Here is a 24,263-nt window from a genome sequence, read left to right on the forward strand (position 1 = left end):
AATCAGCTCTATGTAAATTAAACAAATATGGCGCTCAAAAGCTTGTGCGATATCTACATTGTAACACCTTGTAAGGTCTAATGAATTCACTTGAGACTACAACACGATCGCTTTTAAAACAAATACGATCATATTAGTAATTTAGTCAATGAAGCAAACACGCGAGAAAGCGGAGTGTCCCATTTTCATGAACGCTACATTGCGCCACGTCACAAGCCAGCGCGGAAGCAAACAGAAGTCACATGACTTGTCCGTACACGTGACATTGTGGACGTCATCATGGCTGCAGCACCACAGTGAGTTTTCCGTGCTTCGTTTTACTCTCGACAACATTACCGACCATTACAATGTGTGTATGGAACCAATTAGATTTTCTGTGCGGTGGAAAACTTATACTTGAAGGCTTGTCCGCTTCTACAAGAGCACTTCCTGCTGGCTCGTGAGCGAGATGAGACGTTTGTGGTCAGGCGGATTGTCCGTCATTACAAAGGAAAAATGAGTTTAGTTGAGCTGTATCGATATCATTTAACAGTTGGACGTGTGCGGTTATGTTGTCATCCTTCGTATCATTCGTTTAGAAAACCAACACCACGTCGCCTGCAGCTATTACCGTACAATGCAAACTTTTTTTGTAGCGCACTTAAAAACGCCTAACGGCTGATGTGGGGCTTGAACACACCACAATGACATCGCCAGCAATACTTATACATGAATGGTATGAATATACTATATCTATGTGATAAACAATCTCAAAACAACACATTTTACGGGGTTGGTGCGTTAATCCACTTAAATATTATCTGCGATTAATCATTGAACATCTTTAGCTTTACTGCCGGTAAATGACTGACTTTTAAATGGGTGACAAAAGTCTTCAAGATAAGATCTCGTAGTTGATGTTCGCCTACTTTTAATTCGGGTTTTAGCTTCATCATGTGCCTCGGATGCTAATGTACCCAAAGCTGTTTGTGATTTAGACAAAAGGAAGTGAAAGTTGAGTGAAAAATATATTTCTCTCATCAAATATGCAACTTTTGTGCAGATTGTGCTGCCGTGTACTTCTTTAAATGCTGCATATGTTTACATGATTGTCTTGTGGTAGTGGCATTGCTGGGACCAAATCTGCTGATGCGGTAGAGATTGCAACCAAAATCATTTCCTAAATTATGCAATGGGGCAGCACAGGGGACTTTAACCTTTCAAATTAAAGCTGACACGCATGAATCCTTCCAATAGCACTATCTGAATTACTAAATTCCATTGCTGCATGTTATTGTGCCGTGTTTAAACTCATGCAATAGCAAGCCTTGCAGAATAAACCATAAAAACATAACACTTCCAGGTTTATGGATCGACCTGGAGTACAGTCCAGCTGGGATATCAGATTAGGTTGTCTTATCTGTGAAGCGATTTCTTACCTATCTGACCCGCCGTGTTACAAGCTTGTCAAATTGTCAAAGTACCGTCTTAATCTTTGCTCGGCCAGGGCGACTCCTGACACCCCTTCGAATCTTATGTCGTATCTGAAGGATTATCTACACGTCACGGCAACACAACACAACACACACAGACAAAAAAAGGAATAGCACTGCAGCCTTCAGATTTTATAGATAAATTCAAAAGGAAAAAAACATGCAAACCTTGGGAGCGTGTGTTGGGGTTTGTTGGGGTTTTTTTGCATCATTCTTCATTCCGATGATGAGGTCAGTCTGAAAAGAAGGAAATCCAGACACACAAAGGGAATATTTGCAAGACAAACGACAACATTCTCACATCTACCTGCAATATGCAGGCCAGGCCAGGCCAGGCCAGGCCAGGCATCTCTACACAGCAATGCGTTCTTCTCCCTGACCAAAACTAGCTTTTGTTTAGCTTTAGGTCATGGGGTGCAGCACTCTCCCCATTGCTGCCTCAGTACGGTTTTGATACCCCATTTTTACGTCTGATGATACTGATGTGTACCGATGACCGCTGGACACCCAGCATTGACCAGACTAGTTTGTTTACATTGTCATGTAAACAAACAGCACTACCAAAAACTGCTTTTAATGGTTCAGGTAATAAAAAAACAAACATGTACCTTTGCACTCCCCCCTCCTGTCCCCTCAGACCGGTCTACTGGCTGGGTAATGAGACCCTCAGAGTGTCCGCCGCCCTTTTCGCAGAGAACCGCCGGCGTCTGTGCAAAGGGCTGAAAAGCAAAGACGGAGTGGAGGCCCGCTCGGTTGTGGTGCTGCAAGGCGGGGAGCAGCAGCAGAGGCACTGCACCGACACGGACCTCCTCTTCAGGCAGGTTGGTGGTCTTCTTTTGGCTCCCGGGAGCGGGTCCCTTTTACTAAATGCGCCCTGCAGGGAGACAGTCAGATAAGTTGGTTTCAGTTGCTTAGTGATCAAAGCTACTGAATGATGGAGCAGTCTACTACCATCTGCTGGTATGGGGCGGTACGTCTTCTTGTTTCTGGTGCGTTCAAGTACTACAACGGAGCTTTACTTCTGTGTCATTTTTTATAATAATGGTGTTAATTTGCATGAAAGCAGAGCTCTAGTTCTTGCAAGAGCAAATAACTGTAGCTACAACCTGCAACGTCCCGATGTATTTTTTTTATCCACAAGATGGCAGTAGCTTCTTTTGAGAGATGATGACTGCGCGCCATCCAGCAGCTTCATCTACCTCTCTATGCGTTGGTGTGAAACTCCCAACTGTTCCACTTTCTGTCCTGTTTATGGTACTAACTCTGGCTGTTACAACATTGGTTCTGTCGCTGCTGTGTTATGCAATATATGATATGTATATCATGAAAGTTCCATAATATCTGACTTCACAAAAGCTCAAAGATCAGGAGATCACGGACAAGAAATGTCGTATTGCATGCATTGCCGCCATCTGTATTTTTCCGGCTACCTTGGGATTGCTATGCTCTGCGGTGATGTTTTAAGCAGTGTCTTTGTTCCCAAGGGTAATGAAATTTCCACTTTCCCACATTTGACCTTCCTGCTTTGTACTTTCTTTGTCCACACTTGCTGACTAATGTCTGCAGGAGTCCTTCTTCCACTGGGCCTTTGGGGTCACAGAGTCCGACTGCTACGGAGCCATTGAAGTGGACTCTGGGAAAGCTATCTTATTTGTCCCCAAACTGCCCCAAAGCTATGCCACTTGGATGGGAGAGTGAGTCCTTCTGTTAGCTTCCTAAAAACTTAATGAGTGTGTTTTCTCCTCCATGATGTCTGGACAAACAAAGCGTGTACTTTTCATCACCCGTTTGTGTTTGCCTTCCGTTGTGTTGACAGGATCTTTCCCAAGGAGCACTTCAGGGTGAAGTACGGCGTGGATGAGGTGCACTACTCCACCGAAGTAAGTCTGCCGCTCGCTCTTACGCGACCTTTGACCGCATGTGAGTGAAAAAGTCTCTGCAGCGGAAGAGGCAAATAAAAATAATCGAACTTCCCAATTGAAAATAAATAAACACGCCAACGTGCTCCTTAACAAGGTCAGGATCTTACACCGTTTTGGCGTGATGCTGGTTTTGCTTGGTTCACTTATGGGATCCAAGTGGATGCACACCAGCAGAGAAACAAGACAAGAAGTGTACCAACAGGTCAGCAGGTCACATGATGTAAAGGCAGAAGGCTTTATAGGCGGGTCCCATTACTTGCATTCTTAGCTTCCTCTTTTCATCTGTTTTTAATCTTTAGAACGCGCAGAAAAGAAGAGAAAGACGCGTGTTTGTCTCACACAAGGCCAAAAAGTACAGTTTTCCTTTTATAAAAGGACCTTTTAAAAGAATCTGCTGCAAAAAGACTGGTTAAAGATCCTCTATCTGACAGGAGCGCTTTGTTTTTAAGAAGCTGCTGCAAAAAGACTTGTTAAAGATCCTCTATCTGACAGGAGCGCTTTGTTTTTAAGAATCTGCTCCAAAAAGACTTGTTAAAGATCCTCTATCTGACAGGAGCGCTCTGCTGTTTTTAAGAATCTGCTGCAAAAAGACTTGTTAAAGATCCTCTCTTTGCTGTTTTTAAGAATCTGCTGCAAAAAGGCTTGTTAAAGATCCTCTATCCGACAGGAGCGCTCTGCTGTTTTTAAGAATCTGCCGCAAAAAGACTTGTTAAAGATCCTCTCTATCAGACAGGAGCGCTCTGCTGTTTTTAAGAATCTGCTGCAAAAAGACTTGTTAAAGATCCTCTATCCGACAGGAGCGCTCTGCTGTTTTTAAGAATCTGCTGCAAAAAGGCTTGTTAAAGATCCTCTATCCGACAGGAGCGCTCTGCTGTTTTTAAGAATCTGCCGCAAAAAGACTTGTTAAAGATCCTCTATCCGACAGGAGCGCTCTGCTGTTTTTAAGAATCTGCCGCAAAAAGACTTGTTAAAGATCCTCTATCAGACAGGAGCGCTCTGCTGTTTTTAAGAATCTGCCGCAAAAAGACTTGTTTAAGATCCTCTATCAGACAGGAGCGCTCTGCTGTTTTTAAGAATCTGCTGCAAAAAGACTTGTTTAAGATCCTCTATCAGACAGGAGCGCTCTGCTGTTTTTAAGAATCTGCCGCAAAAAGACTTGTTTAAGATCCTCTATCAGACAGGAGCGCTTTGCTGTTTTTAAGAATCTGCTGCAAAAAGACTTGTTTAAGATCCTCTATCAGACAGGAGCGCTCTGCTGTTTTTAAGAATCTGCTGCAAAAAGACTTGTTAAAGATCCTCTATCAGACAGGAGCGCTCTGTTGTTTGTAAGAATCTTCTGCAAAAGGAGTTGTTAAAGATCCTCTATCCGACAGAGCGCTCTGCTGTTTTTAAGAATCTGCTGCAAAAAGACTTGTTAAAGATCTTCCCTATCCGACAGGAGCGCTCTGTTGTTTTTAAGAATCTTCTGCAAAAGGACTTGTTAAAGATCCTCTATTTGACAGGAGCGCTCTGCTGTTTAAGGTCCTATTGCAAAAGTACTCGTTATTGATCTTCTCTAACGCAAACACTTTGCTGCTTTTACTGATCGACAGGAAAAAATGTTAGTCAAAGATCTTCTATATCGTAGGAGAGCTCTGCTGATTGTAAGAATCTAAAAAAAGATGCTATGATTTTCTGTTTTTAAGTGACAAAGATCATCAGTAAGACAAGAAGTTGCAGACTTGCAGATGTTTTTTTTTCAGGAATCGGCTGCAAAAATGCTCTTGCAGAGACCCTGGCCAGCCATTGTGGCGTCGGGGCAGGGCAGCCTGGTGTAGCTTCCTAAAAGAGACGAAAAGCAAAGATGTTGATGGGTGCGAGTGTGCACAAGGCCAATATACACAAAACAATGCAGCGCTTTGATGATAAATCCTTTCCTACTTCACCCCTGACAAGCTTTGTTTGGGATTTTAACCACTCCAGCAGCCGAGAGTAAAAATACACGCCTGCCTCGGCTGCCTTTAATTGTCTGTTTTTGGGGAGTTTTGCAATGCAGTCGTGTACATCGGCATTGACAGGCAGACTCCCGCGGGACCCCGCATCAACATCTGACATTTCCACAGCTATTTTGGAGGTGTGCATGTTGACAAATCACAGCTAATCTATTCAGCCTGTAACCCCCGCCGCTCTTGTCGCCGACAACTCCATGTCGGCAATCACGTATGAGTTAAACAGCGGGCACTAAATTTACACGGTGACCTTCTCGCTATTGTTAAGAGCAGAGGTGGGCCTTATATCGCCGCACTTCCCCGAGGCGCCACAGTTCCAGCCCGGAGGGAGAGTTTGCACATCAATCCCAGCACCGCCTCCTCCAGCGGAGTCGCAGTAGGAGCCTTCAAAGCACTAAAATGCCATAATAGCCGCTTTTGCTGCGTTATGTGTGGTCCGGCGTGCCTGCTGGGCTTCACGCTGGAAGCACAATAGGGAAGCACACTGTCAATATTGTGACCTTTTTTTAAGCGCTGCGTCACAGACGCCTGCGTTTCTTTTAAGTCTACTGAATCCGTCAAAGTGTTCCGCCCGGCTGCGCTTGACGAGCTTGTTGTGCTCCAGGAGCTTCTTAGAGCGGAGGATCTCCTGAGGTTCTCACTGAGGCGTGACGCGCACTTTTTAAAACCTCCAATAATAAGTTGCACCGGTGATTTTTGGACCAGTCGCGCTGATGTGGTGAAACAACTATAATACTGTAGGTATTATTACACGTGATACACAGTAGTGAGTCAATTACAAAACCAATATGTATTGATACAGTTTCCTCACAATACTAATGGCGAGGTTTTGGCAATCATTTCCTTCATGTGTGGCTGCCTGACTTCCTGTTCCTTCCTGTTCCTTCCTGTCCTTTTCCCCTCGTAAAAATTCCAATTTATCATTGAATAATAATAATTTCATATATATACATACATACATGTGTGTGTGTGTATGTATATATATGTGTGTATATGTATATATGTATGTGTGTATATATATGTGTGTGTATATATATATGTGTGTGTGTATACATATGTATGTGTATACATATGTATGTATGTATGTATACATATGTATGTATGTGTGTGTATGTATGTATGTGTGTGTATGTATGTATGTGTGTATACGTATGTATGTGTGTATACGTATGTATGTGTGTATACGTATGTATGTGTGTATACATATGTATGTATACGTATGTATGTATGTTTACATGTATGTATATATACATGTATGTATACGTATGTATGTATGTATATATACATGTATGTATACGTATGTATGTATGTATACATATGTATATATACATGTATGTATATGTATGTATATATACATGTATGTATATGTATGTATACATATGTATATATATATATGTATAAATGATAATATTTTAAGGTTTGTTTTCTTATAAAAAAGTGTATGCTCATAATTTAATATTATATTTTCATGAATAATGGTTATGTAGTACATAGTTGCAATTATTTTTATTTGTTTTATCATACGAACTGTTCTATGTAGTTGTTGAATTTATTTTGTAAAAAAATATCATGAATTTAAATTAAAAACACAGGAGTACTGTAGTTTTTTTTCCAATTTCCTGTAAAAGCATGGTGGGTTTCTCCCCCCAACATAGTGCCAAGTAATGGTGATGACCTAGAGTGTGATAACCAGACCGGCTGCCTTGTGTCGGCCCGGCGTGGACCCCCCCGCTGGTGGTTGCAAATAAGACGACCTTCACGGCGCTAATGTGCCTCCACACTGAAGCGTAATATTAAAGCTGTCTGATAGTTGGAGTGCCCCCCGGGGGTCTCCGGCGTGTCAGGAAAATGTCACCTGACATTTTAGGCTGCCGATGAGCAATAAAAGTCATATGAGGTTCTCGTCTGGTGACACGGCGACACCTGCCAGCCACGGCGTCACGCTGCAGCGTCTTTTCTACCTTGCAGATTGCCGAAGTCCTCGCCGGCCTGAGAGCCGCCGTCCTCCTCACGCTGGTACGCCGCTGTCCGTTTCCCGGACATTAACCTTTCACACAGAAACACTTGATCAGTCAAGTCCCAGACATACTAATTCCTGGGATGTAGTCATCGGATGCTTTAAAGAGGTTTTATTGTCACTCTTCGCTGTAGCGAGGACAGAACACGGACAGCGGGAGCGTCAGCCGAGAAGCCTCCTTTGAAGGAATTAGCCGGTAGGTTCCATTTAATTACACTTTGTTTTACGTGCTCTCCACCACGCAGTCAAATCTCATCCATGAAGATCATTTAGTGAAGTAAACAAATGTTGTCCTTCACGCCAGCCAGTCTCTTTAAAAGCGCAACACTTTTATCTCCATGTGGATTTGCATGAAAGTACTATTTTTGACTTCTTTAGGTCTAATTCGGATATTTTCTTTTTGCCCTCAGATTCCAAGTGAACAACACTCTCCTGCATCCAGTCATTGTGGAATGGTAAGTCTTCACAGTATGTCTTAAAGAGGACCTATTATGCTCATGTTCGGCCTTCTGTATTGACCTGTGGACTCCTGTAGAGTGGCTACACACAATAACTCACGCAGAAAGCTTTCTAGATCTTCAGAATCTGCACCTATTCCAGCTGTATTTCCTTAGATTTCCAAAAAATGCTCTGTTTTAATTGATTCCTCCCACGGCTCGACTCCGGGCATGCCCACTCCACACACTCACTTGACTACTTGTTTGAACCCCCCGATCTGCAACCCAGCAGTAACATCACTGTTATCATACTAGCGGTGGACCAGCCTGGACACCTGATGTTGTGTTAGCACTAGCATAAGGTTGACGCTTCAGCTGCTACTGCTCAGTAGGATGAGGCGCCATGAATCGGGTTTGTTTGTCCCCTCTTAAGTGTCACAATCAAGTAGTGTGTGCATGTAATGGACTCCGTGCACGCCTGCTTGTTCTCTAAATTAGACTCGGTGTCCTTCTGAAGGATGGACATTTTGCCAAAATGAGGAGGAATGCTCTTGAGTCACACCTCCTGCCGAGGAAGATATTATAGCGCTGCACAAACACCCCCCCCCCCCTTGCATTCATCCACCAGCCAGCCTGCTATTCACGTTGCTATTTTGAGATAACTTCCCATTGGTAATAATGGAAACAGAAATCATCTGTTCAAACCGTCACCATATTTAGGAGGACTTAAAAACATTCAATAATAACATGCAGCCAAGTTGGAAAAAAGTGTGTGTGTGTGGGGGGGGGCAATAAAAAGTAATCAATATGCAATTAGGTTGGAAGAACAATATATTCATTCATTTTCTACCTCTTTTTGCCACATATTGCTCATTTGCATTACACTAATGATGCGGTCATGTGGAAGCATCCCTGGGCAAGATACTGATCCCCTAGTTGGTCCTGATGCTGCGTCATCAGTAGGTAAATGTAATATAGTAAATGTAGTGCATACTTGTCTATGAGACATATATGTATATCAGTGTATAATGTGTCCAGGTGCAAGTACCATTTTGGATTTGGATCTGGAAAATAAGGTTTTAAACTATGCAGCACAAAGATGATTTTTTTTTAAAAAGTATCTCAGTCACATTTCAAGAGAATGTGGGGGTCACACTTGTTAACGAATTACATTTGAATAGCTGAACTTCAGATATTCCACCCACCATTGCAGTGCTGATTCTTGTGCAGAAAGTTTGTTCAAGTAAAAGTTGCTCACCTTATCTGACGGACAGATTTCTTCTTCTCCCTGCAGCCGCCTGATTAAGACCGACATGGAGCTGGAGGTCCTCCGATACACCAACAAGGTGTCCAGCGAAGCCCACAAGATGGTGAGATTTCATCTGAAATGTCAAGTTGACGCATGTATTTTATTCATGGAATAAGAAACTAGATGTGTGCCATGAATGAAGAGTTTTTTTAAATCTAAACTCTGGTTTCATGTTTCACCATATGGCTTCAAATTCAAGCTATACTAAGGCTTACATTATGGATGAGCTAGTAAAAAAACTGAATAAAAAAAAAAGGGGTGTCCAGACTTTTTGCTTTTTTTCTGCAAAGACGGTCTATATACTGTAAGGACCTGTCAAGTATATAGTGTATATCAAGGATATACAACATAGCATATTAGTAGTATCAGCTGTGGTCTGCTGTTTGGGACAAAACAATAAATAATCAAAAATTTATTTATTTATTTATATAGTATATTTTCACTTTATTCCCATAATGTTACAACTTTTTAACAAACCTCATTTTCCAATTTTTATTTATTTTTTCTATTTTTATTTTTTTTTCACCAAACAATTGTGTAAATTTTCTTCCCGTAATAATTACTTTATTTTCATACATCATATATAGCTACTGTATATATTTAATAAATAACATATTTCTCTTTTTTTTTCTCTGAATATGTTGACTTTATTCTTGTAAAATTAATGCTGATGATTCCATTTTTATTTTTTATGGCAAATGGCCCCCCCGGGCCGCACTTTAGACACCCCTGCTTGAAAGAAACGGTAACAAAAATTGCAAAAATATATATATATACATACATATATGTACTATTGGTAACATATGCTAGTCGGTGGTGGTGTGTAATGTTGAGCCAGTGGCATACAGTCCCTTTCATTTCCCTGAGGGGACACACAGAGGATCAATAAAGTTCTATCTAATCTAATCTAATCTCGATACGTACATGCCTTTTATTGAACAGGAACAATATGTGCATTAATCTGTACACTGCATTTCTATTATTTTTTTTTTTTGCTGCCCCATTCCATACTAAAAAAACTTAAATAATAAATTGATTTCATTATTTTCCATGAGTTAAGAAAGGAATATGTGAAATAAATGTTTATATTGTCACAATTCAGTGATTTTTTTTTTAAATCAATAATTGTATTTCATTTTTTAAAATGTCATTATTGGCAATCAAAGTTCTTTTCTCAGGGTTTCTTATGCTTGCTGTCATTGTAGGGTTTGTTTGGCCTTGAGTGCTTAGAAAGGATTCTTTTATTCATGTGAATGTCCATCTCTCGGTGTTTTGTGTTGGGAAAAGCTTAATTCCGGTTATGTTTGGCTCATTAATGAGTGAAAGTGGAGCTAATTACCGTGTGTGTCTGTGTTTGTAGGTCATGAAGCACGTGAAACCTGGACAGAAGGAGTATGAAATGGAGAGGTAACTTGTGGTTTTGGTGCTCACAATCTCACAAAAGCCAGTACAGAGATGATGATGATGATGATGATGATGATGATAATAATAATAATAATAATAATGCCAGGCCTGGGTGGCTCCCTTCTGCTCATCAGCGTTGTTCCTTTTCATCTGGTCTTCCAGCTTGTTCCAGCATTACTGCTTCACCAAAGGAGGCATGCGCCACACCTCGTACACGTGCATCTGTGGAACGTAAGCTTCTCTGACACGCCGCCGTAAACACCGCTATAAAACACGACAGAACCCAACAACAGCAGCAACAACTCCCACCTGCGGTATTCGGTTTGCTACCAAACTTAATTAGCGGCGTGGCTACGCCTGAGCGCATGCTAATCGCACGTCAGCCTCGTGTAGTCAAGGCCGTGCGTAATGAGTTTTTCTTAGGGATTAGTGGGTATTAGCTAGTTTTGTGTTTACATAAAGCCTTGTAGTAATTAATGACCTGGGCCATGTACAAAAAAGTAAAAAAAGGGTGTTGACGTTCCGCTAATTGAGAAAGTTTTGTTGCTCCAGTTAATTGCTTTCATGTGCGCTAAATCCAAACTATTTCTTTTACGACTACAGTGGAATACCCAACGTGACAAAATCTTGGTGGAAAAATGTGGCACAAAACTTGCATCGGGTGTCAAATGATTCACTTAACTTGTTTTTATCAGGGGTTGTTTTTGTATTTTGCTGTGGTTAACTTATTTTTACACTTGAATAACAAGGGACTTTTTTTAAAAGGTGATTTTCCGTCTTCATTTTAGCAATGGATGAGTTCTTTTTACATTTCACTAGCAAGAATGTTAAAGTGGTGTGATTTTTGCATCTATATATTAGCAATGGCTAACTTCTTTTTACACTTGAAATGTGGTGCATTAGGTGTTCGCCAGGCGTATTCCAAGGATGGGTTAACTTAGTGTTACACATGTATCACCATGTCAAAATGGGACTTCAAGCATTGCCTGTGCAGTTAATAAAAAGGTGTGAGGAGGGTCATTGTTTGACCCTGGAACAGATTATTTCTACTCCCTATTATTTTCTCAAGACTAACACCTCTGATATGTTTATATTTTTAAACATGCAAGTGCAAGAGTTAGTTTGTATCATGGATAACAAAGCTGTTATTAGGCGCAATGAAGCTAATGCCGCATTCGTTAAACCGTTAACTGTTAAACAGGAACATGCTGGTTTCAGCTTCCTGTATTTACTGTACTGCCTGCAGTATTGTTAAAAAAGCTCATGTAATGTCACTGTTTGACCACTAGGGGCCATAATTCCTCTGTTCTGCATTACGGTCATGCTGGCGCACCAAATGACAAAACCATCATGGACGGTGACATGTGGTGAGTATCTTGCAGTTATCAATTTTTATGTTTTGTTTACTTGGAACTGAAAGTTTGTCTAACGTCTTTTTGTGTTTAAAACCGCGTTGCATGTTTTTATTCCTCCAGTCTGTTCGACATGGGCGGGGAGTACTACTGCTACTCGTCAGACATCACCTGCTCCTTCCCCGCCAACGGCAAGTTCACCGCTGACCAGAAGGCCATCTATGAAGCGGTCTTCAAGGCCTCCAGGACTGTCATGGCTGCCATCAAGCCAGGTGCTCTTTCATGACCAACCCAGATTGTTATTATATCATTTACATTCTTGAAGAAGACATCGTGATGATGTTTACCTGCAGGTGTCAAGTGGACCGATATGCACCGCCTGGCTGACCGGGTCCACCTGGAGGAGCTGGTGAAGATAGGCCTCCTGACGGGCAGCGTGGACGACATGATGAAGGCCCACATGGGCTCCGTCTTCATGCCCCACGGTCTGGGACACCTGCTGGGCATCGACGTGCACGACGTTGGAGGCTATCCCGAGGTGAGTCGGCGGGGATGTTTTGCGAAGCCGAGCGGAAGGACGTGCAGTGACGTCTCCGTCCTGCAGGGGGTGGAGCGGATCAACGAGCCGGGGCTGAAAAGTCTGCGGATGGGGCGCCTGGTCCAGGAGCGCATGGTTCTGACTGTGGAACCTGGAATTTACTTCATCAACCACCTGCTGGATCAGGCCCTGGCTGACCCGGCACAGAGCTGCTTCATCGACAACCAAGTGCTGGCTCGCTTCCGAGGCTTCGGCGGGGTCAGTCTATCATTGTCTGAGTCCAGATGTCTTCATTACCTGCAAAATAGACGCCTCAGAGCCGTTATTTTACACTCAGGCAGCGTCCTGCCTCTTATGGCTCTGGTACTACCTCTAATAGTACCTAGAATGTACAAGTTCTGCTTTGATGGTGTCCCCTTTTCAACCGTCACACAGGTTCGCATTGAGGACGACATCGCCGTCACCGCCAACGGCATCGAGCTGCTCACCTGCGTCCCGAGGACGGTGGACGAGATCGAGGCCTTCATGAGCGAGTCGGACAAACATTTCAGTCCCGTCGTGAGCAGTGAAAGATTCTGAGCGGCGTCTATAATGATCAACACTTACATATCAAACAATGCAGAATGCACACATTTTCTTATTACATACAGCTTTATGGAATAGTATGGCACACTTAACTATAATAACTCAAAATCATCAGATACATTATGAAATCCTCATTACCTGGAGAAATTATTTTAAGCAATTACTTTAGCTTATGTTTGTAAAGAGCAGGGAAATTAATAAATGAAGGATTTTGCAAATATGAACATCTGATTTTGTTCGAGTAGAAAACACATTTATATTTTTTTAGTTAAACTATTTTTTTTCATCAATCAAATCCAATATTTAAATAACTTTAGGACAGATCAGTATATTCCAGGATGTACTTACTAGTAACTGCCACCGGGCGTCGCTCTAACTCCGCACCACAACGTTGAAACGAGCCTGGAAAAAAAATCACAATATACTGTATGAACTGAAATAAAATACATTACAACTGAATATGTACACAATTACAAAAAAGTGTGTAATCAACATGGCAACAAAAACACATAAATGCGCCCTTAGGCATACAAAAAATACGTTTATTTGAAAAGGAACACATAAAGCCAATACAGATGTGTGATCAAATGCAGAAGTCTGAATACTGATGGGAGATCCAAAACCGTTGACGGGTAGAAAGTTGATGATGTTAATAATTGTAATACTGTAAATCTTTGACACGCGTGGAGCAGCAGGAGCGTCTTGGAATGTGATCTCCCGCCAGGAAATCACACACACACAAAAGCAAGATTCGGAAGACAGCACAAATAAATAGCATTCTTTAACAAAGTTCTTCCTCTAGTTACTGGAAGGAGTCACAGAGAATGTATTTAACAACATATTGTACATATTTACATCTACGGCCAGCACAAGCAATCACCATCTTATGCGTTTTATCCTCGTATACGTTCATGCTATGGGCAAAAGTATCCATTCTTCCACACCAAACTCACCCTAATGAAGCATTGGTTCACCTTGTTTTGTGCAGGAGGCAACATAAAAAGGCGGCTTCCTTTGAGTTTTCTCAAACTAAATAAAATTGTCTGACATGTCAAGGTTGGGATAGAGTAGAAATCCTGCGTTCCGGAAAACTGGGAACTTAAATATCCGACTTGGAAAAATGCTACAAACTATTCCTACTGCTACCTAAACAAAATGGCGGCGCCCACGGAACTACACTACTGAAGCTAATTTACAGGGCAACTAGTCAATAAAACGAATTTAGAACTTCATAGCAATACAAATAAACTATACATTCACGAGCATATTTTGTAAAAGTGTAAGTATTAATCATTTGACACAATGCTTCACGGCATTAGCCTTAAATCGTGAATCGCTTTGCTAATAGTCTCGACTTTGAGCAGTCGTAGTGTGACGTCAAACAAAATGGCGACGACCGCTGAAATCCATCTTTTAAAATATATTTAACCAAAGAGCAGTGTAAATAAAGTTATTTTCAATAACTCGTGTTGTATGTATATTAACCGTTTAACACAGCTTTAAAATGACCATACAATACTAGCTTACTTTGTGTGGTGCTGTAATTAGTGTTTACTTTTGAATTTACAAGTGTCATTTTCTATTTGCTTGTTGTTTTTTGTACTACCCGCATGATGAACTGTTTCTTTGACTTAAGGGAATTGTGTAAAGACGGCGATTTGTTATCCTGTTTTCAGAGTTCACCTGCCGTAATTTGGGTTACCTTCCGTCATTACCAGAGATCGCCACCAGATGGGAGTGTTGCTCACTTTTACGTATCCTATTGCGAGTTTCAACACCATCAAGATTGAATTGCTGAATGATCTCTAGATTATGATATTTGGTATGAAGTAAAGACAACTGGTCAAGGCTGCCAAAAAAAAACAGCTAAAAATTTTAGCTTGTGATTATCGGCCCTGTTTTTGGTTTACATTCATTTTGAATGTCAGATGTCCTACTTCCCAGTCTCCTTGAATGCAGCATGAGGGCTGATTGATTTAATTGATTTATGGGATGTTTTACACATCACCATTTCAACTTGTTTGATCCATCCGGTGAGTGGTTTCCTGCCCTTTCCACATGCCTCACACACACAAACAAATGTTTCTACTTCCTGTCTCCAGACAACATGATAAAAAGTTCCCCACGTGGAGCGGAGAGCCCCCCCCCGGGATGCAATCGTTAGCTGCGCCCCCTGTGAACGGCAGAGTGTCTGCGCGGGTGACGCGAGCATGAGGCGCAGCAGGTGTTCTTGTAGTAGTCGTAGACGCATAGACGGGCCTGGACAACCACGTTGCAGTTGAAGTACTGGTCTTTGCAGTTGTCGTCTGGGGAAGAGGCAACCAGAGGAATGAGACGCGTATGGAAAACAAACCAAAAAAAAAAGAAAAAGACAAAATGCACAGACCTATTTGAGGGACGCAAGGCTCGGTGTTGCAGTCTTCCCGTTCTGCTGGTTTGAGCTGCTCGTCGCAGCTGCTGCTGGACTGTTTGTCGTCAGAGAGACAACGCACCTCACGCACACGGTATCCTCCCTCGCACGTTTTGGAACACTGGAAAGACACAAAAATAATCTTTAATAAAGCTGCTAAATTATTTTGCTTCTTTATGAACTCAAATCAAATCAAATACTTAGACATCTTTTTTTACGCAAGAGGCAAAAAGAGGTGATGATGTTTTTGCACACTAGTGGATGTCACTGTAAGGAAGTGGAAGAATGGAGGAGTGGAGCGTGCAGAAGGTTTTGCATTTTAAGTAAAATTTGTACACAGTTCACGGTGTTTGTAAATATATTTGTAAATAAAGAGTTATTTTGATGTAAAACAATGTTTTGTTGTGTGTTGTTAATGTTGGTAGAGTTCAGTGCTTCTCAAACGTCCCAACGCGGTTACCTGTCAGAGGCAGGGATTAATTTTATTGATTAAAAAGTGCCCTGTGATTGGCTGGCCACCAGTCCAGGGTGTACCACACCTCTCGCGCAAAGACAGCTGGGATAGGCTCCAGCACCCCCGCGACCCTCGTGAGGAAAAGCGTTAGAAAATCAATGAATGATTAAACATTTTTATATGTGTTTTAATTGTTATTTATTATATAATGCATGTTTATATATATTTTTTTCATTTTTATTATTAATTTTTTTAATTTAATTTTTTTAATTTAATTTTTTAAAATATTTTTTTAATTTTTATTATTAATTTTTTTAATTGATTTTTTTTAAATATATTTTTTACATTTTTTATTTTTGTTTTTTATGTGTCCAGAAGTCCAACCTTTTGTGTGATGGTTATCATCCTCCTCTGCCTGCATCCATTTTAGATATAAAATGTTGGAAATTTTTTTTTATGTATTTTAATTTTATTTTTATTTATAATATAATATAAATAAATAATGTTTTTTTTATATATTTTTTACATTTTTATAATTTTAATGATTAAAAAGTGCCCTGTGATTGGCTGGCCACCAGTCCAGGGTGTACCCCACCTCTCCCCCCAAGACAGCTGGGATAGGCTCCAGCACCCCCCGCTGCGACCCTCGTGAGGATAAGCGGTATAAAATGAATGAATGAATGAATATTGTTGGTATGGTGATGGTATTATTATACAATTTTACTCACGGCGCTCCAGTCCGTGTAGTACCACTTTGCTCCACAAGCTTTCACGTTACAGCTCTGCTGGCTGAGGGGTCTCTCCAGCGAAGAGCACTCGTACTGAGGCGCCACGGTGAAGCCGTCGTGCGACGTCATCAGACACACCACTGACCTCTGCTGGCTGCCTTCGCCGCACTCTGCAGAGCACTGACGCATTTACCAGGAACGTTACCGATGCCGTAGTTTTCCTGTCCGCATCTATTTGATAATATTGTGTCGCTACCTGACTCCAGGGCCCGGTGAACCATTCCATGGCGTTCTCACAGGGGCCGTTGTTGCACTCCTGAGTGTGCGGGGGCCTCTCGCTGCCGCAGTTCTCCAAAGGGAGGTTGCCGATGTGGTTGGTCAGGCAGAGGATGCTTCGCGTGCGCACGCCTGTTCCGCACTCGGCGGAGCACTGCGGAAGAAAACAGGTTACACTTCCTGCTTTGTACTGATTAGAAAGCCATAAACACGAAAAAAAATAAATACATGTATTTTAATTTTTATTTATTATATAATGCATGTTTTTTATATATTTTTTACATTTTTATTATTTTATTTTTTAATTACATTTTTTAAAATATATTTAGAAAAAATTTCATTTTAGTTTTTTAATTTTATTGATTAAAAAGTGCCCTGGGACTGGCCGGCCACCAGTCCAGGGTGTACCCCACCTCTCTCACCTGAAGACAGCTGGGATAGGCTCCAGCACCCCCGCGACCCTCGTGAGGATAAGCGGTATAGAAAATGAATGAATGAATTTTTAAATTTTTTATATTTTTTAATTGTTATTTATTATATAATGCATGTTTTTAAATATATATATTTTTTTTACATTTTTATTATTACTTTTTTTAATTTCATTTTTTTAAATATATTTTTTACATTTTTTTAATTTTAGTTTTTTATGTGTCCAAAAGTCCAACCTTTTGTGTGATGGTTATCATCCTCCTCTGCCTGCATCCATTTTAGATATAAAATGTTGACATTTTTTTTAATGTATTTTAATAAAATTTTCATTTATAATATAATACATGTTTTTTAATATATTTTTTACATTTTTTAATTTTATTTTTATAATTTTAATGATTAAAAAGTGCCCTGTCATTGGCTGGCCACCAGTCCAGGGTGTACCCCGCCTCTCGCCCGAAAACAGCTGGGATAGGCTCCAGCAAACCCGGTGACCGGTAGAAAATGAATGAATGAATGATGAAAAAAATGTATGAATGAATTACATAAGAGTTATTTTTCTCCATGGCGGATGTAGTAAACTGAGTGAAATGGCCCTGACTGGATCCTGACTTGGATAGTAATAGTAGTAATAGTACTAATAGTAATAGTAAACAAATACCTCCTTGACCGAGTTGAAAAACTGTATCTCCTTCAATGTGGACAAATACATGAGGTGGGCTACATGGGGGTTGTCTACCACCAGAATTTGGTTGTTGACGTAGGTGGTGTACCACAGGTGTACCTAATTGAGTGGCCCGTGATCGTATGGTTCCTGGTCCAAACAGGAAGACTCTTACAGCGGCGGTACCTTAGCGCCCCAGTCCGTGTGGAACCAGCTCTTAGCACACGCTCCCATGTCGCAATTCTCGATGTCGAAGGGCCGCAGGTTCATGTTGCACTCGGCGTCGGGAACAAAGTCGCCCACGTTGCTGACGCAGCGGACCTCCCGTGACCTCTGACCCAGCCCGCACGGCACCGAGCACTACCGGGACACGACAAATACTTTGTAGTAAATATTTCCATTTGGAAAAAAAATGGTCTACCACGTACGGCGCTCCATTCCGAGCGGATCTGCCACTCGCTGCAGATCTTCATCTGGCAGGTGCCGGCGGTCTCGGGCCGTTCCAGGTGATGGCAGCGGCTGGCGTGCACGTTGAGGGTGTGATTGGCGTAAACCTGCCGACACAGGACCTGCCGGTGCTGCATGCCCAGGCCGCACGTCTTGCTGCACTCGGACCACTCGCCGATGTCCCAGCTGCAGGAAGTCCATACATAGTATATAGTACATAGGATATAGTACATAGTATATAGTACATAGGATATAGTACATAGGATATAGTACATAGTATATAGTACATAGTACATGCCAGTTTTCCATGCATTAAAATACTGTTTTTAAAAACCTTTCCCCACAAGTAAAGTTGGATAAATGAAATACAGTTTTTTAAAAATCCATAAGATACTGTATATTTCACAACTTTCTTATTTAATTTTATAGTATTTTATAATTTTATAATTTTATAACTTTTTCTAGAAAAAAAAATACTAACTAGTAGAATGTAGTACAAAATTATTATTTTTTCAATTAAGAATATTTAATGCATACATTTCAAAAACCTCTCAAATACATTATTAAATACAGTAAAAAATATGTAAAAAATGTTTTAAAATAAAATACATATAAGAATTTTTTTACATATATTAAAAAATATATTTTTTTCTGTTAAAAATATTACTGAAATATCATGTAGTAAAGTAACCCTTGCATTTATAATATTAAGATAATAATTTTTTTTTACTTTTAAAAAAGGAATGGTTTAAAAACAATTATTATTATATATATTTTTAAAAATTAGCATATGTCTTTTTGAAATATCATCTAAAAATAAACACATTTCCCCAGTGGTAAAAATAATGGGCTTGTTTGGCTCAATATATAATAAATAAACTTTTTCTAGAAAAGAAAATACCAACAAGTAGAATGTAGTAGAAAATTATTTTTTTTTTCAATTAAGAATATTTAATGCATACATATCAAAAACCTCTCAAATACATTATTAAATACAGTAAAAATATGTAAAATATGTTTTAAAATAAAATACAAATAAGAAATAAAAAATTGATAATTATTTGAACATGTTTATAATGTCATAATTTATTTTTTTCTATTAAAATATTACAATATCATCTAAAAATAAACACAAATTTTCCCAATGGTAAAAATAATGTTAATGTTAATGTTATAATGTTTGTCTGAATATGGAAATAAATAAATATGTCACTCACAATGCGGGGCAGGATTGCAGGTTGCAGGCTTCTTCCTGTGGCGTCGGTTTGCTGTTGCTGTCACACAAAGTGTCCTGGACCTGGACTTGGTTCAGTCGGTGGACACAGCGGAAGATGGGATACCTGACACCTAAAGGACACACGAGTGAGGGTGGCGTCCTGCATGAAAAACCCACTGTGACGTGTGGAGATGCAGTAAGAACAAAGAGCACCACCTAACCTTTACCACAGGAGGCGCTGCACTCGCTGGTTCCGACCATCTTCCAGTTGTAGTCCCTCTCGCGTCTGGGGGGCTTGATGGCAGGAGCGCGGTTGTCTTCCGTGCGGCCGGAGCCACCTTGCTCGTTCACGGCGTTCCCTAAGACACGCGAACGTTACGGACTGAGAGTGGCTGCAGTGCATGATGGGTAAATGTGACGCAGCAGTCCCGTGTACCTTCAGGTGTGTGGTTGCTTTGGTCTACAGATCTCTGAGACGGGACGACGTATTCATAGTGAACACCGGGGTTGGGCTGCTGGAAGATCATCTGAGGAGGAGCAGAGGGATTTAAAAAAAATATGTGGAATTCTGAGATCCTTCATGACTCACAAAAACATCCAGGATCTCATTGGTGGGCCCCTCGGCCAGAAAGGACTCCCCGCTCGTGCTGCTGATTTCATTGGGTCGGCGGTAGGTGAACATGGTCCCCCCTCCCTCGTACTTCCCTGGGCGGTCGATAGCCCAGTTGCCGTTGATGATGGAGCGGCCCGATCGGCTTCGGAGCGCTGAGGGAGAATGTAAAACATTCCCAATTGGCATACAAGTGTAAAAAGAAGTTCAACAATGCTAATGTTAAAAGGTAACATGTGGAGACGCATAGTTGACATAAGCAAATACTAGGGTCTCTAATCAAGACACATAAGGATTTACAGCTGTGGCTGTAGGCAACCCTCAGATAGATAGATAGATAGATAGGTAACGTTATATATACTATTCTTCGCACGGCGGATGAGTGGTTAGCGCGCAGACCTCACAGCTAGGAGACCGGGGTTCAATTCCACCCTCGGCCATCTCTGTGTGGAGTTTGCATGTTCTCCCCGTGCATGCGTGGGTTTTCTCCGGGTACTCCGGTTTCCTCCCACATTCCAAAAACATGCTCAGGTAAGTTTCAGGAAAATATCAGTTCCCAACTAAAAAAAAGGGAGAAAGACATCTTTTTGTGAAAAGATCAATTTCAAGTTTTGATATTTTAAACGAGGCTGCACGGCGTTGGAGTGGTTAGCACGCGGGCTTCACAGCTAGGAGTCCTGAGTTCAATCCTGAGTTCAATGTGTAGAGTTTGCATGTTCTCCCCGTGCATGCGTGGGTTTTCTCCGGGTACTCCGGTTTCCTCCCACATTCCAAAAACATGCTAGGTTAATTGGCCACTCCAAATTGTCCATATTTTATATATTAATATATATATATATATATAAATATATAATATTAATATTATTAGTAATTTAATTTAATATTAAATATTATTTATATTTTATATATTAATATACATTTTTATATATTATATATACTAATATATATATTATTATTATTAATTAATTAAATTAAATATTAAATATTTATAGTTAATATATTAATATATATATATATATTATATATATTAATATATATATATTTATAGATAACATATATTAATTTAATTTAATTTTTTGTCACGTACCACGTGTTTGAGGGTCTTACTCAATCCATTCCATAGTTTGATTCCACATACTGAAATGCTATGGCTAGCATAACGTAGTCCTAGCATAGAAGTGTTTCAAATGTACTTCTTCCCTGAGATCATATTTCTCCTGTACTCTTGTATTGTAAATTGCAAGTTGAAGTATTTGTGATTTTAGAAATAAGGAGCTAGTATGTTCTCTGTAGGCGGCATTATGAATTATCCTTACTGGCCTTTTTTGCAGTACATTTAGCCAGTGAAGATTGCTTTTCTAGTTATTAGCCCATATTTCCACACAATAAGTAAGATATGGTAGAACCATAGAGTCAGCCATAGTACGTGACAGTCAGCCATTAAAGGAAAATAACCCCAAAAATGAATTGAACTCATCGGACTAAATGAAAAAGTCCCAAAATTGAACTTGTATAGTCGTCAGTAGAGGTCTGTCACTTGACTTTCCCTGCATCCAGCCAACTTTCAAAGCATTTTTTTTTTTTTTTTTGGTTTTGCTGGCAGACCTTAGAAGCAAATCAGGGGGGAAAAAACTCCCGAAAATCTCCCCCCTCAGTTCCCTGGATTAAGTGGAGGAGTCCATTAGAAAAACATTATAAGTGTAACATTAGACAGGCTTGTAAAAACGAGTGTTTGGAGAAGTAAAAGCACAAAAGAGTCCTATTGAGGGAGCACGTGGGATGTGGCGAGGATGGATGGCGATGAGCCAGGCAGGCACCCCACCCCACCCCCCAACCCCCTCCCTCGCTCATGTAAAATCCATTATAAATGATTTTCACTACCGTTACTCATAGGGCGCTGAAATGAAACAAAATGCTTGATGTGGTTCAATGAAAGCATGTTTGTGCATTTTCTTCAAGGGAAAGGGGGGCGGTTGGGAGGCTGGTGTAGGGGAAGGGGTGGAGGGGGGGCATGTTTAAGGTTCCTATACCGCTAATGGGGGGCTATGATGCTCTGATTACACGCATCTCACATTCCAACAGCTGCTAAGGAACGTAAAGCAGCCACGTTTGTGTCTTTAACGACATCAATTAAAGGCCGCTCCCCCGCTACCACCTCGTTGTTTTTATGTTCAGGTTCCAGGCAGGGAAACGCATCGTTTATAGTCATTTTATATCAATAATTCTTTTTTAATTACATCATTACAGGTGTTCAAAAGTGGTTGAGTTTTTTCATTCCTCAAACACAAATATCTGAGGGCCAAATGTCAATCACTAATTGGTTTCTGTCCCAGTTACATTAGTTATTATTTTTTAAAGGGACCCAGGATGCTCATTTTTCAACCCTTTGTATTGAGTTCTGGATACTGTAGAGCAGCTGCACATAATAACCCATGTGGAAAACTTTCTAGATCTTCCAGAATATGCACCTCTATTCCAGCTGTATTTCCCTGGATTTTCGCTGAGATTGGTCACATTCCCAAACTACTTCCTGACTACCGCAAACAACATTTTCCGATTTTGTGGGTCTATGAGTTGATAATACATGAATAGAATCTTTGGAGAGATCATTCAAAAGTGAGCTACTGGCTGAAAGACCCCGACTTACCGTGTATGAACTCAAGAGTGGGCCCCGCTGGTGCTCCTCCAACCTCGTCTACCTGAGGAGGAGCACTCATTGTCGGACACATTTTGTCAGAAGCATCACTGGTGTTGTGGAGCTCAGGAGAACCGGGATGTCAAGGCCCGGTGTCCAACTAGCCTGCCCAAGGAGGAGCACTCATTGTCGGACACACTTTGTCAGAAGCACTGCTGGTGCTGTGGAGCTCAGGAGAACCGGCATGTCAAAGCCCGGTGTTCAACTAGCCTGCCCAAGGAGGAGCACTCATTGTCGGACACACTTTGTCAGAAGCACTGCTGGTGCTGTGGAGCTCAGGAGAACCATGATGTCAGAGCCCGGTGTTCAACTAGCCTGCCCAAGGAAGAGCACTCATTGTCGGACACACTTTGTCAGAAGCACCGCTGGTGTTGTGGAGCTCAGGAAAACCGTGATGTCAAAGCCCTGTGTTCAACTAGCCTGCCCAAGGAGGAGCACTCATTGTCGGACACACTTTGTCAGAAGCATTACTGGTGCTGTGGAGCTCAGGAGAACCATGATGTCAGAGCCCGGTGTTCAACTAGCCTGCCCAAGGAGGAACACTCATTGTCGGACACACTTTGTCAGAAGCACCACTGGTGCTGTGGAGCTCATGAGAACCAGGATGTCAGGCCCTGATGTCCAACTAGCCTGCCCAAGGAGGAGCACTCATTGTCGGACACACTTTGTCAGAGTCAAGGCCCGGTGTTCAACTAGCCTGCCCAAGAGGGAGCACTCATTGTCGGACACACTTTGTCAGAAGCACCACTGGTGCCGGTGAGCTCAGGGGAACCGGGACACGAGGGCGCAGCGTTTACTAACTGGCACAACATCGGCAGTGGAAATGTGTTTTTTGAGGGACTAGCGTGTTCCAGACAGTGAGCACCTCCCTCCACCTCAGTGGACGCACAGCGTGAAATCCCGACTAATTTGTCCCTGAATGGACAGAATGGGTATTTCCCCTCACCGAGGTAGTTGCGGCTCTTGGCCATCTCGGTGACGTTGATCTTGGTGGCTCCGGGCGGAATCTCCACAATCTTGTGGTAGCCGATCTTGGACAAAGAGTGTTGGAAAACCCCGGAGATCAGCGTGCAGGTGGCGTCGTCGCCTCCGCAGACGCCGCACTTGTCCATCACCTTCCCGGAGCCCAGATAGCCATCACATCCCAAACTCTGGAGGACGAGAGGGACAATCAGAGGAGAAAAATCAAGTACTTTCATTATGTTATAGTAGTTGCAGTGTTTAACATCTCATAGGGACATAAACTCGTAAATGCTAACATATGGCAACATCATGCTAAGGGAAGTAATGCAACCAGGCCATGGATGCTA

At 41.4% G+C, this 24,263-nt stretch overlaps 2 protein-coding genes across 2 annotated transcripts in view; one reads left to right on the top strand and one right to left on the bottom strand.

Annotated features, from left to right (window-relative positions):
• The first annotated feature begins 209 nt into the window (after nucleotides 1-209).
• On the top strand, nucleotides 210-13,244 carry pepd (peptidase D). The gene is made up of 15 exons (XM_058088657.2): nucleotides 210-296; nucleotides 2,110-2,293; nucleotides 3,039-3,166; nucleotides 3,289-3,352; nucleotides 7,351-7,398; nucleotides 7,534-7,595; nucleotides 7,810-7,854; nucleotides 9,131-9,206; nucleotides 10,506-10,552; nucleotides 10,712-10,780; nucleotides 11,839-11,916; nucleotides 12,025-12,173; nucleotides 12,255-12,439; nucleotides 12,506-12,697; nucleotides 12,875-13,244. The coding sequence occupies exons 1-15, from the start codon at nucleotides 280-282 to the stop codon at nucleotides 13,016-13,018; spliced, it is 1,488 nt and encodes a 495-aa protein (XP_057944640.2). The 5' UTR covers nucleotides 210-279; the 3' UTR covers nucleotides 13,019-13,244.
• Nucleotides 13,245-13,312: 68 nt separating this feature from the next.
• The window catches only part of thsd4 (thrombospondin type 1 domain containing 4), a 31,286-nt gene continuing 20,335 nt past the window's right edge, over nucleotides 13,313-24,263 (bottom strand). The window contains exons 8-18 of the mRNA XM_058088654.2: nucleotides 23,900-24,104; nucleotides 20,238-20,413; nucleotides 20,085-20,175; nucleotides 19,870-20,007; nucleotides 19,650-19,779; nucleotides 18,414-18,618; nucleotides 18,172-18,345; nucleotides 16,873-17,046; nucleotides 16,617-16,796; nucleotides 15,411-15,555; nucleotides 13,313-15,330 (exon numbers count right to left, since the gene is read on the bottom strand). Of these exons, the coding sequence (XP_057944637.2) occupies nucleotides 15,185-15,330; nucleotides 15,411-15,555; nucleotides 16,617-16,796; nucleotides 16,873-17,046; nucleotides 18,172-18,345; nucleotides 18,414-18,618; nucleotides 19,650-19,779; nucleotides 19,870-20,007; nucleotides 20,085-20,175; nucleotides 20,238-20,413; nucleotides 23,900-24,104 (1,764 nt within the window). The 3' untranslated portion in view covers nucleotides 13,313-15,184. The remainder of the gene's footprint in view (nucleotides 15,331-15,410; nucleotides 15,556-16,616; nucleotides 16,797-16,872; nucleotides 17,047-18,171; nucleotides 18,346-18,413; nucleotides 18,619-19,649; nucleotides 19,780-19,869; nucleotides 20,008-20,084; nucleotides 20,176-20,237; nucleotides 20,414-23,899; nucleotides 24,105-24,263) is intronic.

Source organism: Doryrhamphus excisus, linkage group LG13 (genome assembly GCF_037039965.1).
Source record: "Doryrhamphus excisus strain RoL-2023G ecotype Guam linkage group LG13, RoL_Dexc_Guam_v1.1, whole genome shotgun sequence".
Taxonomy (NCBI): domain Eukaryota; kingdom Metazoa; phylum Chordata; class Actinopteri; order Syngnathiformes; family Syngnathidae; genus Doryrhamphus; species Doryrhamphus excisus.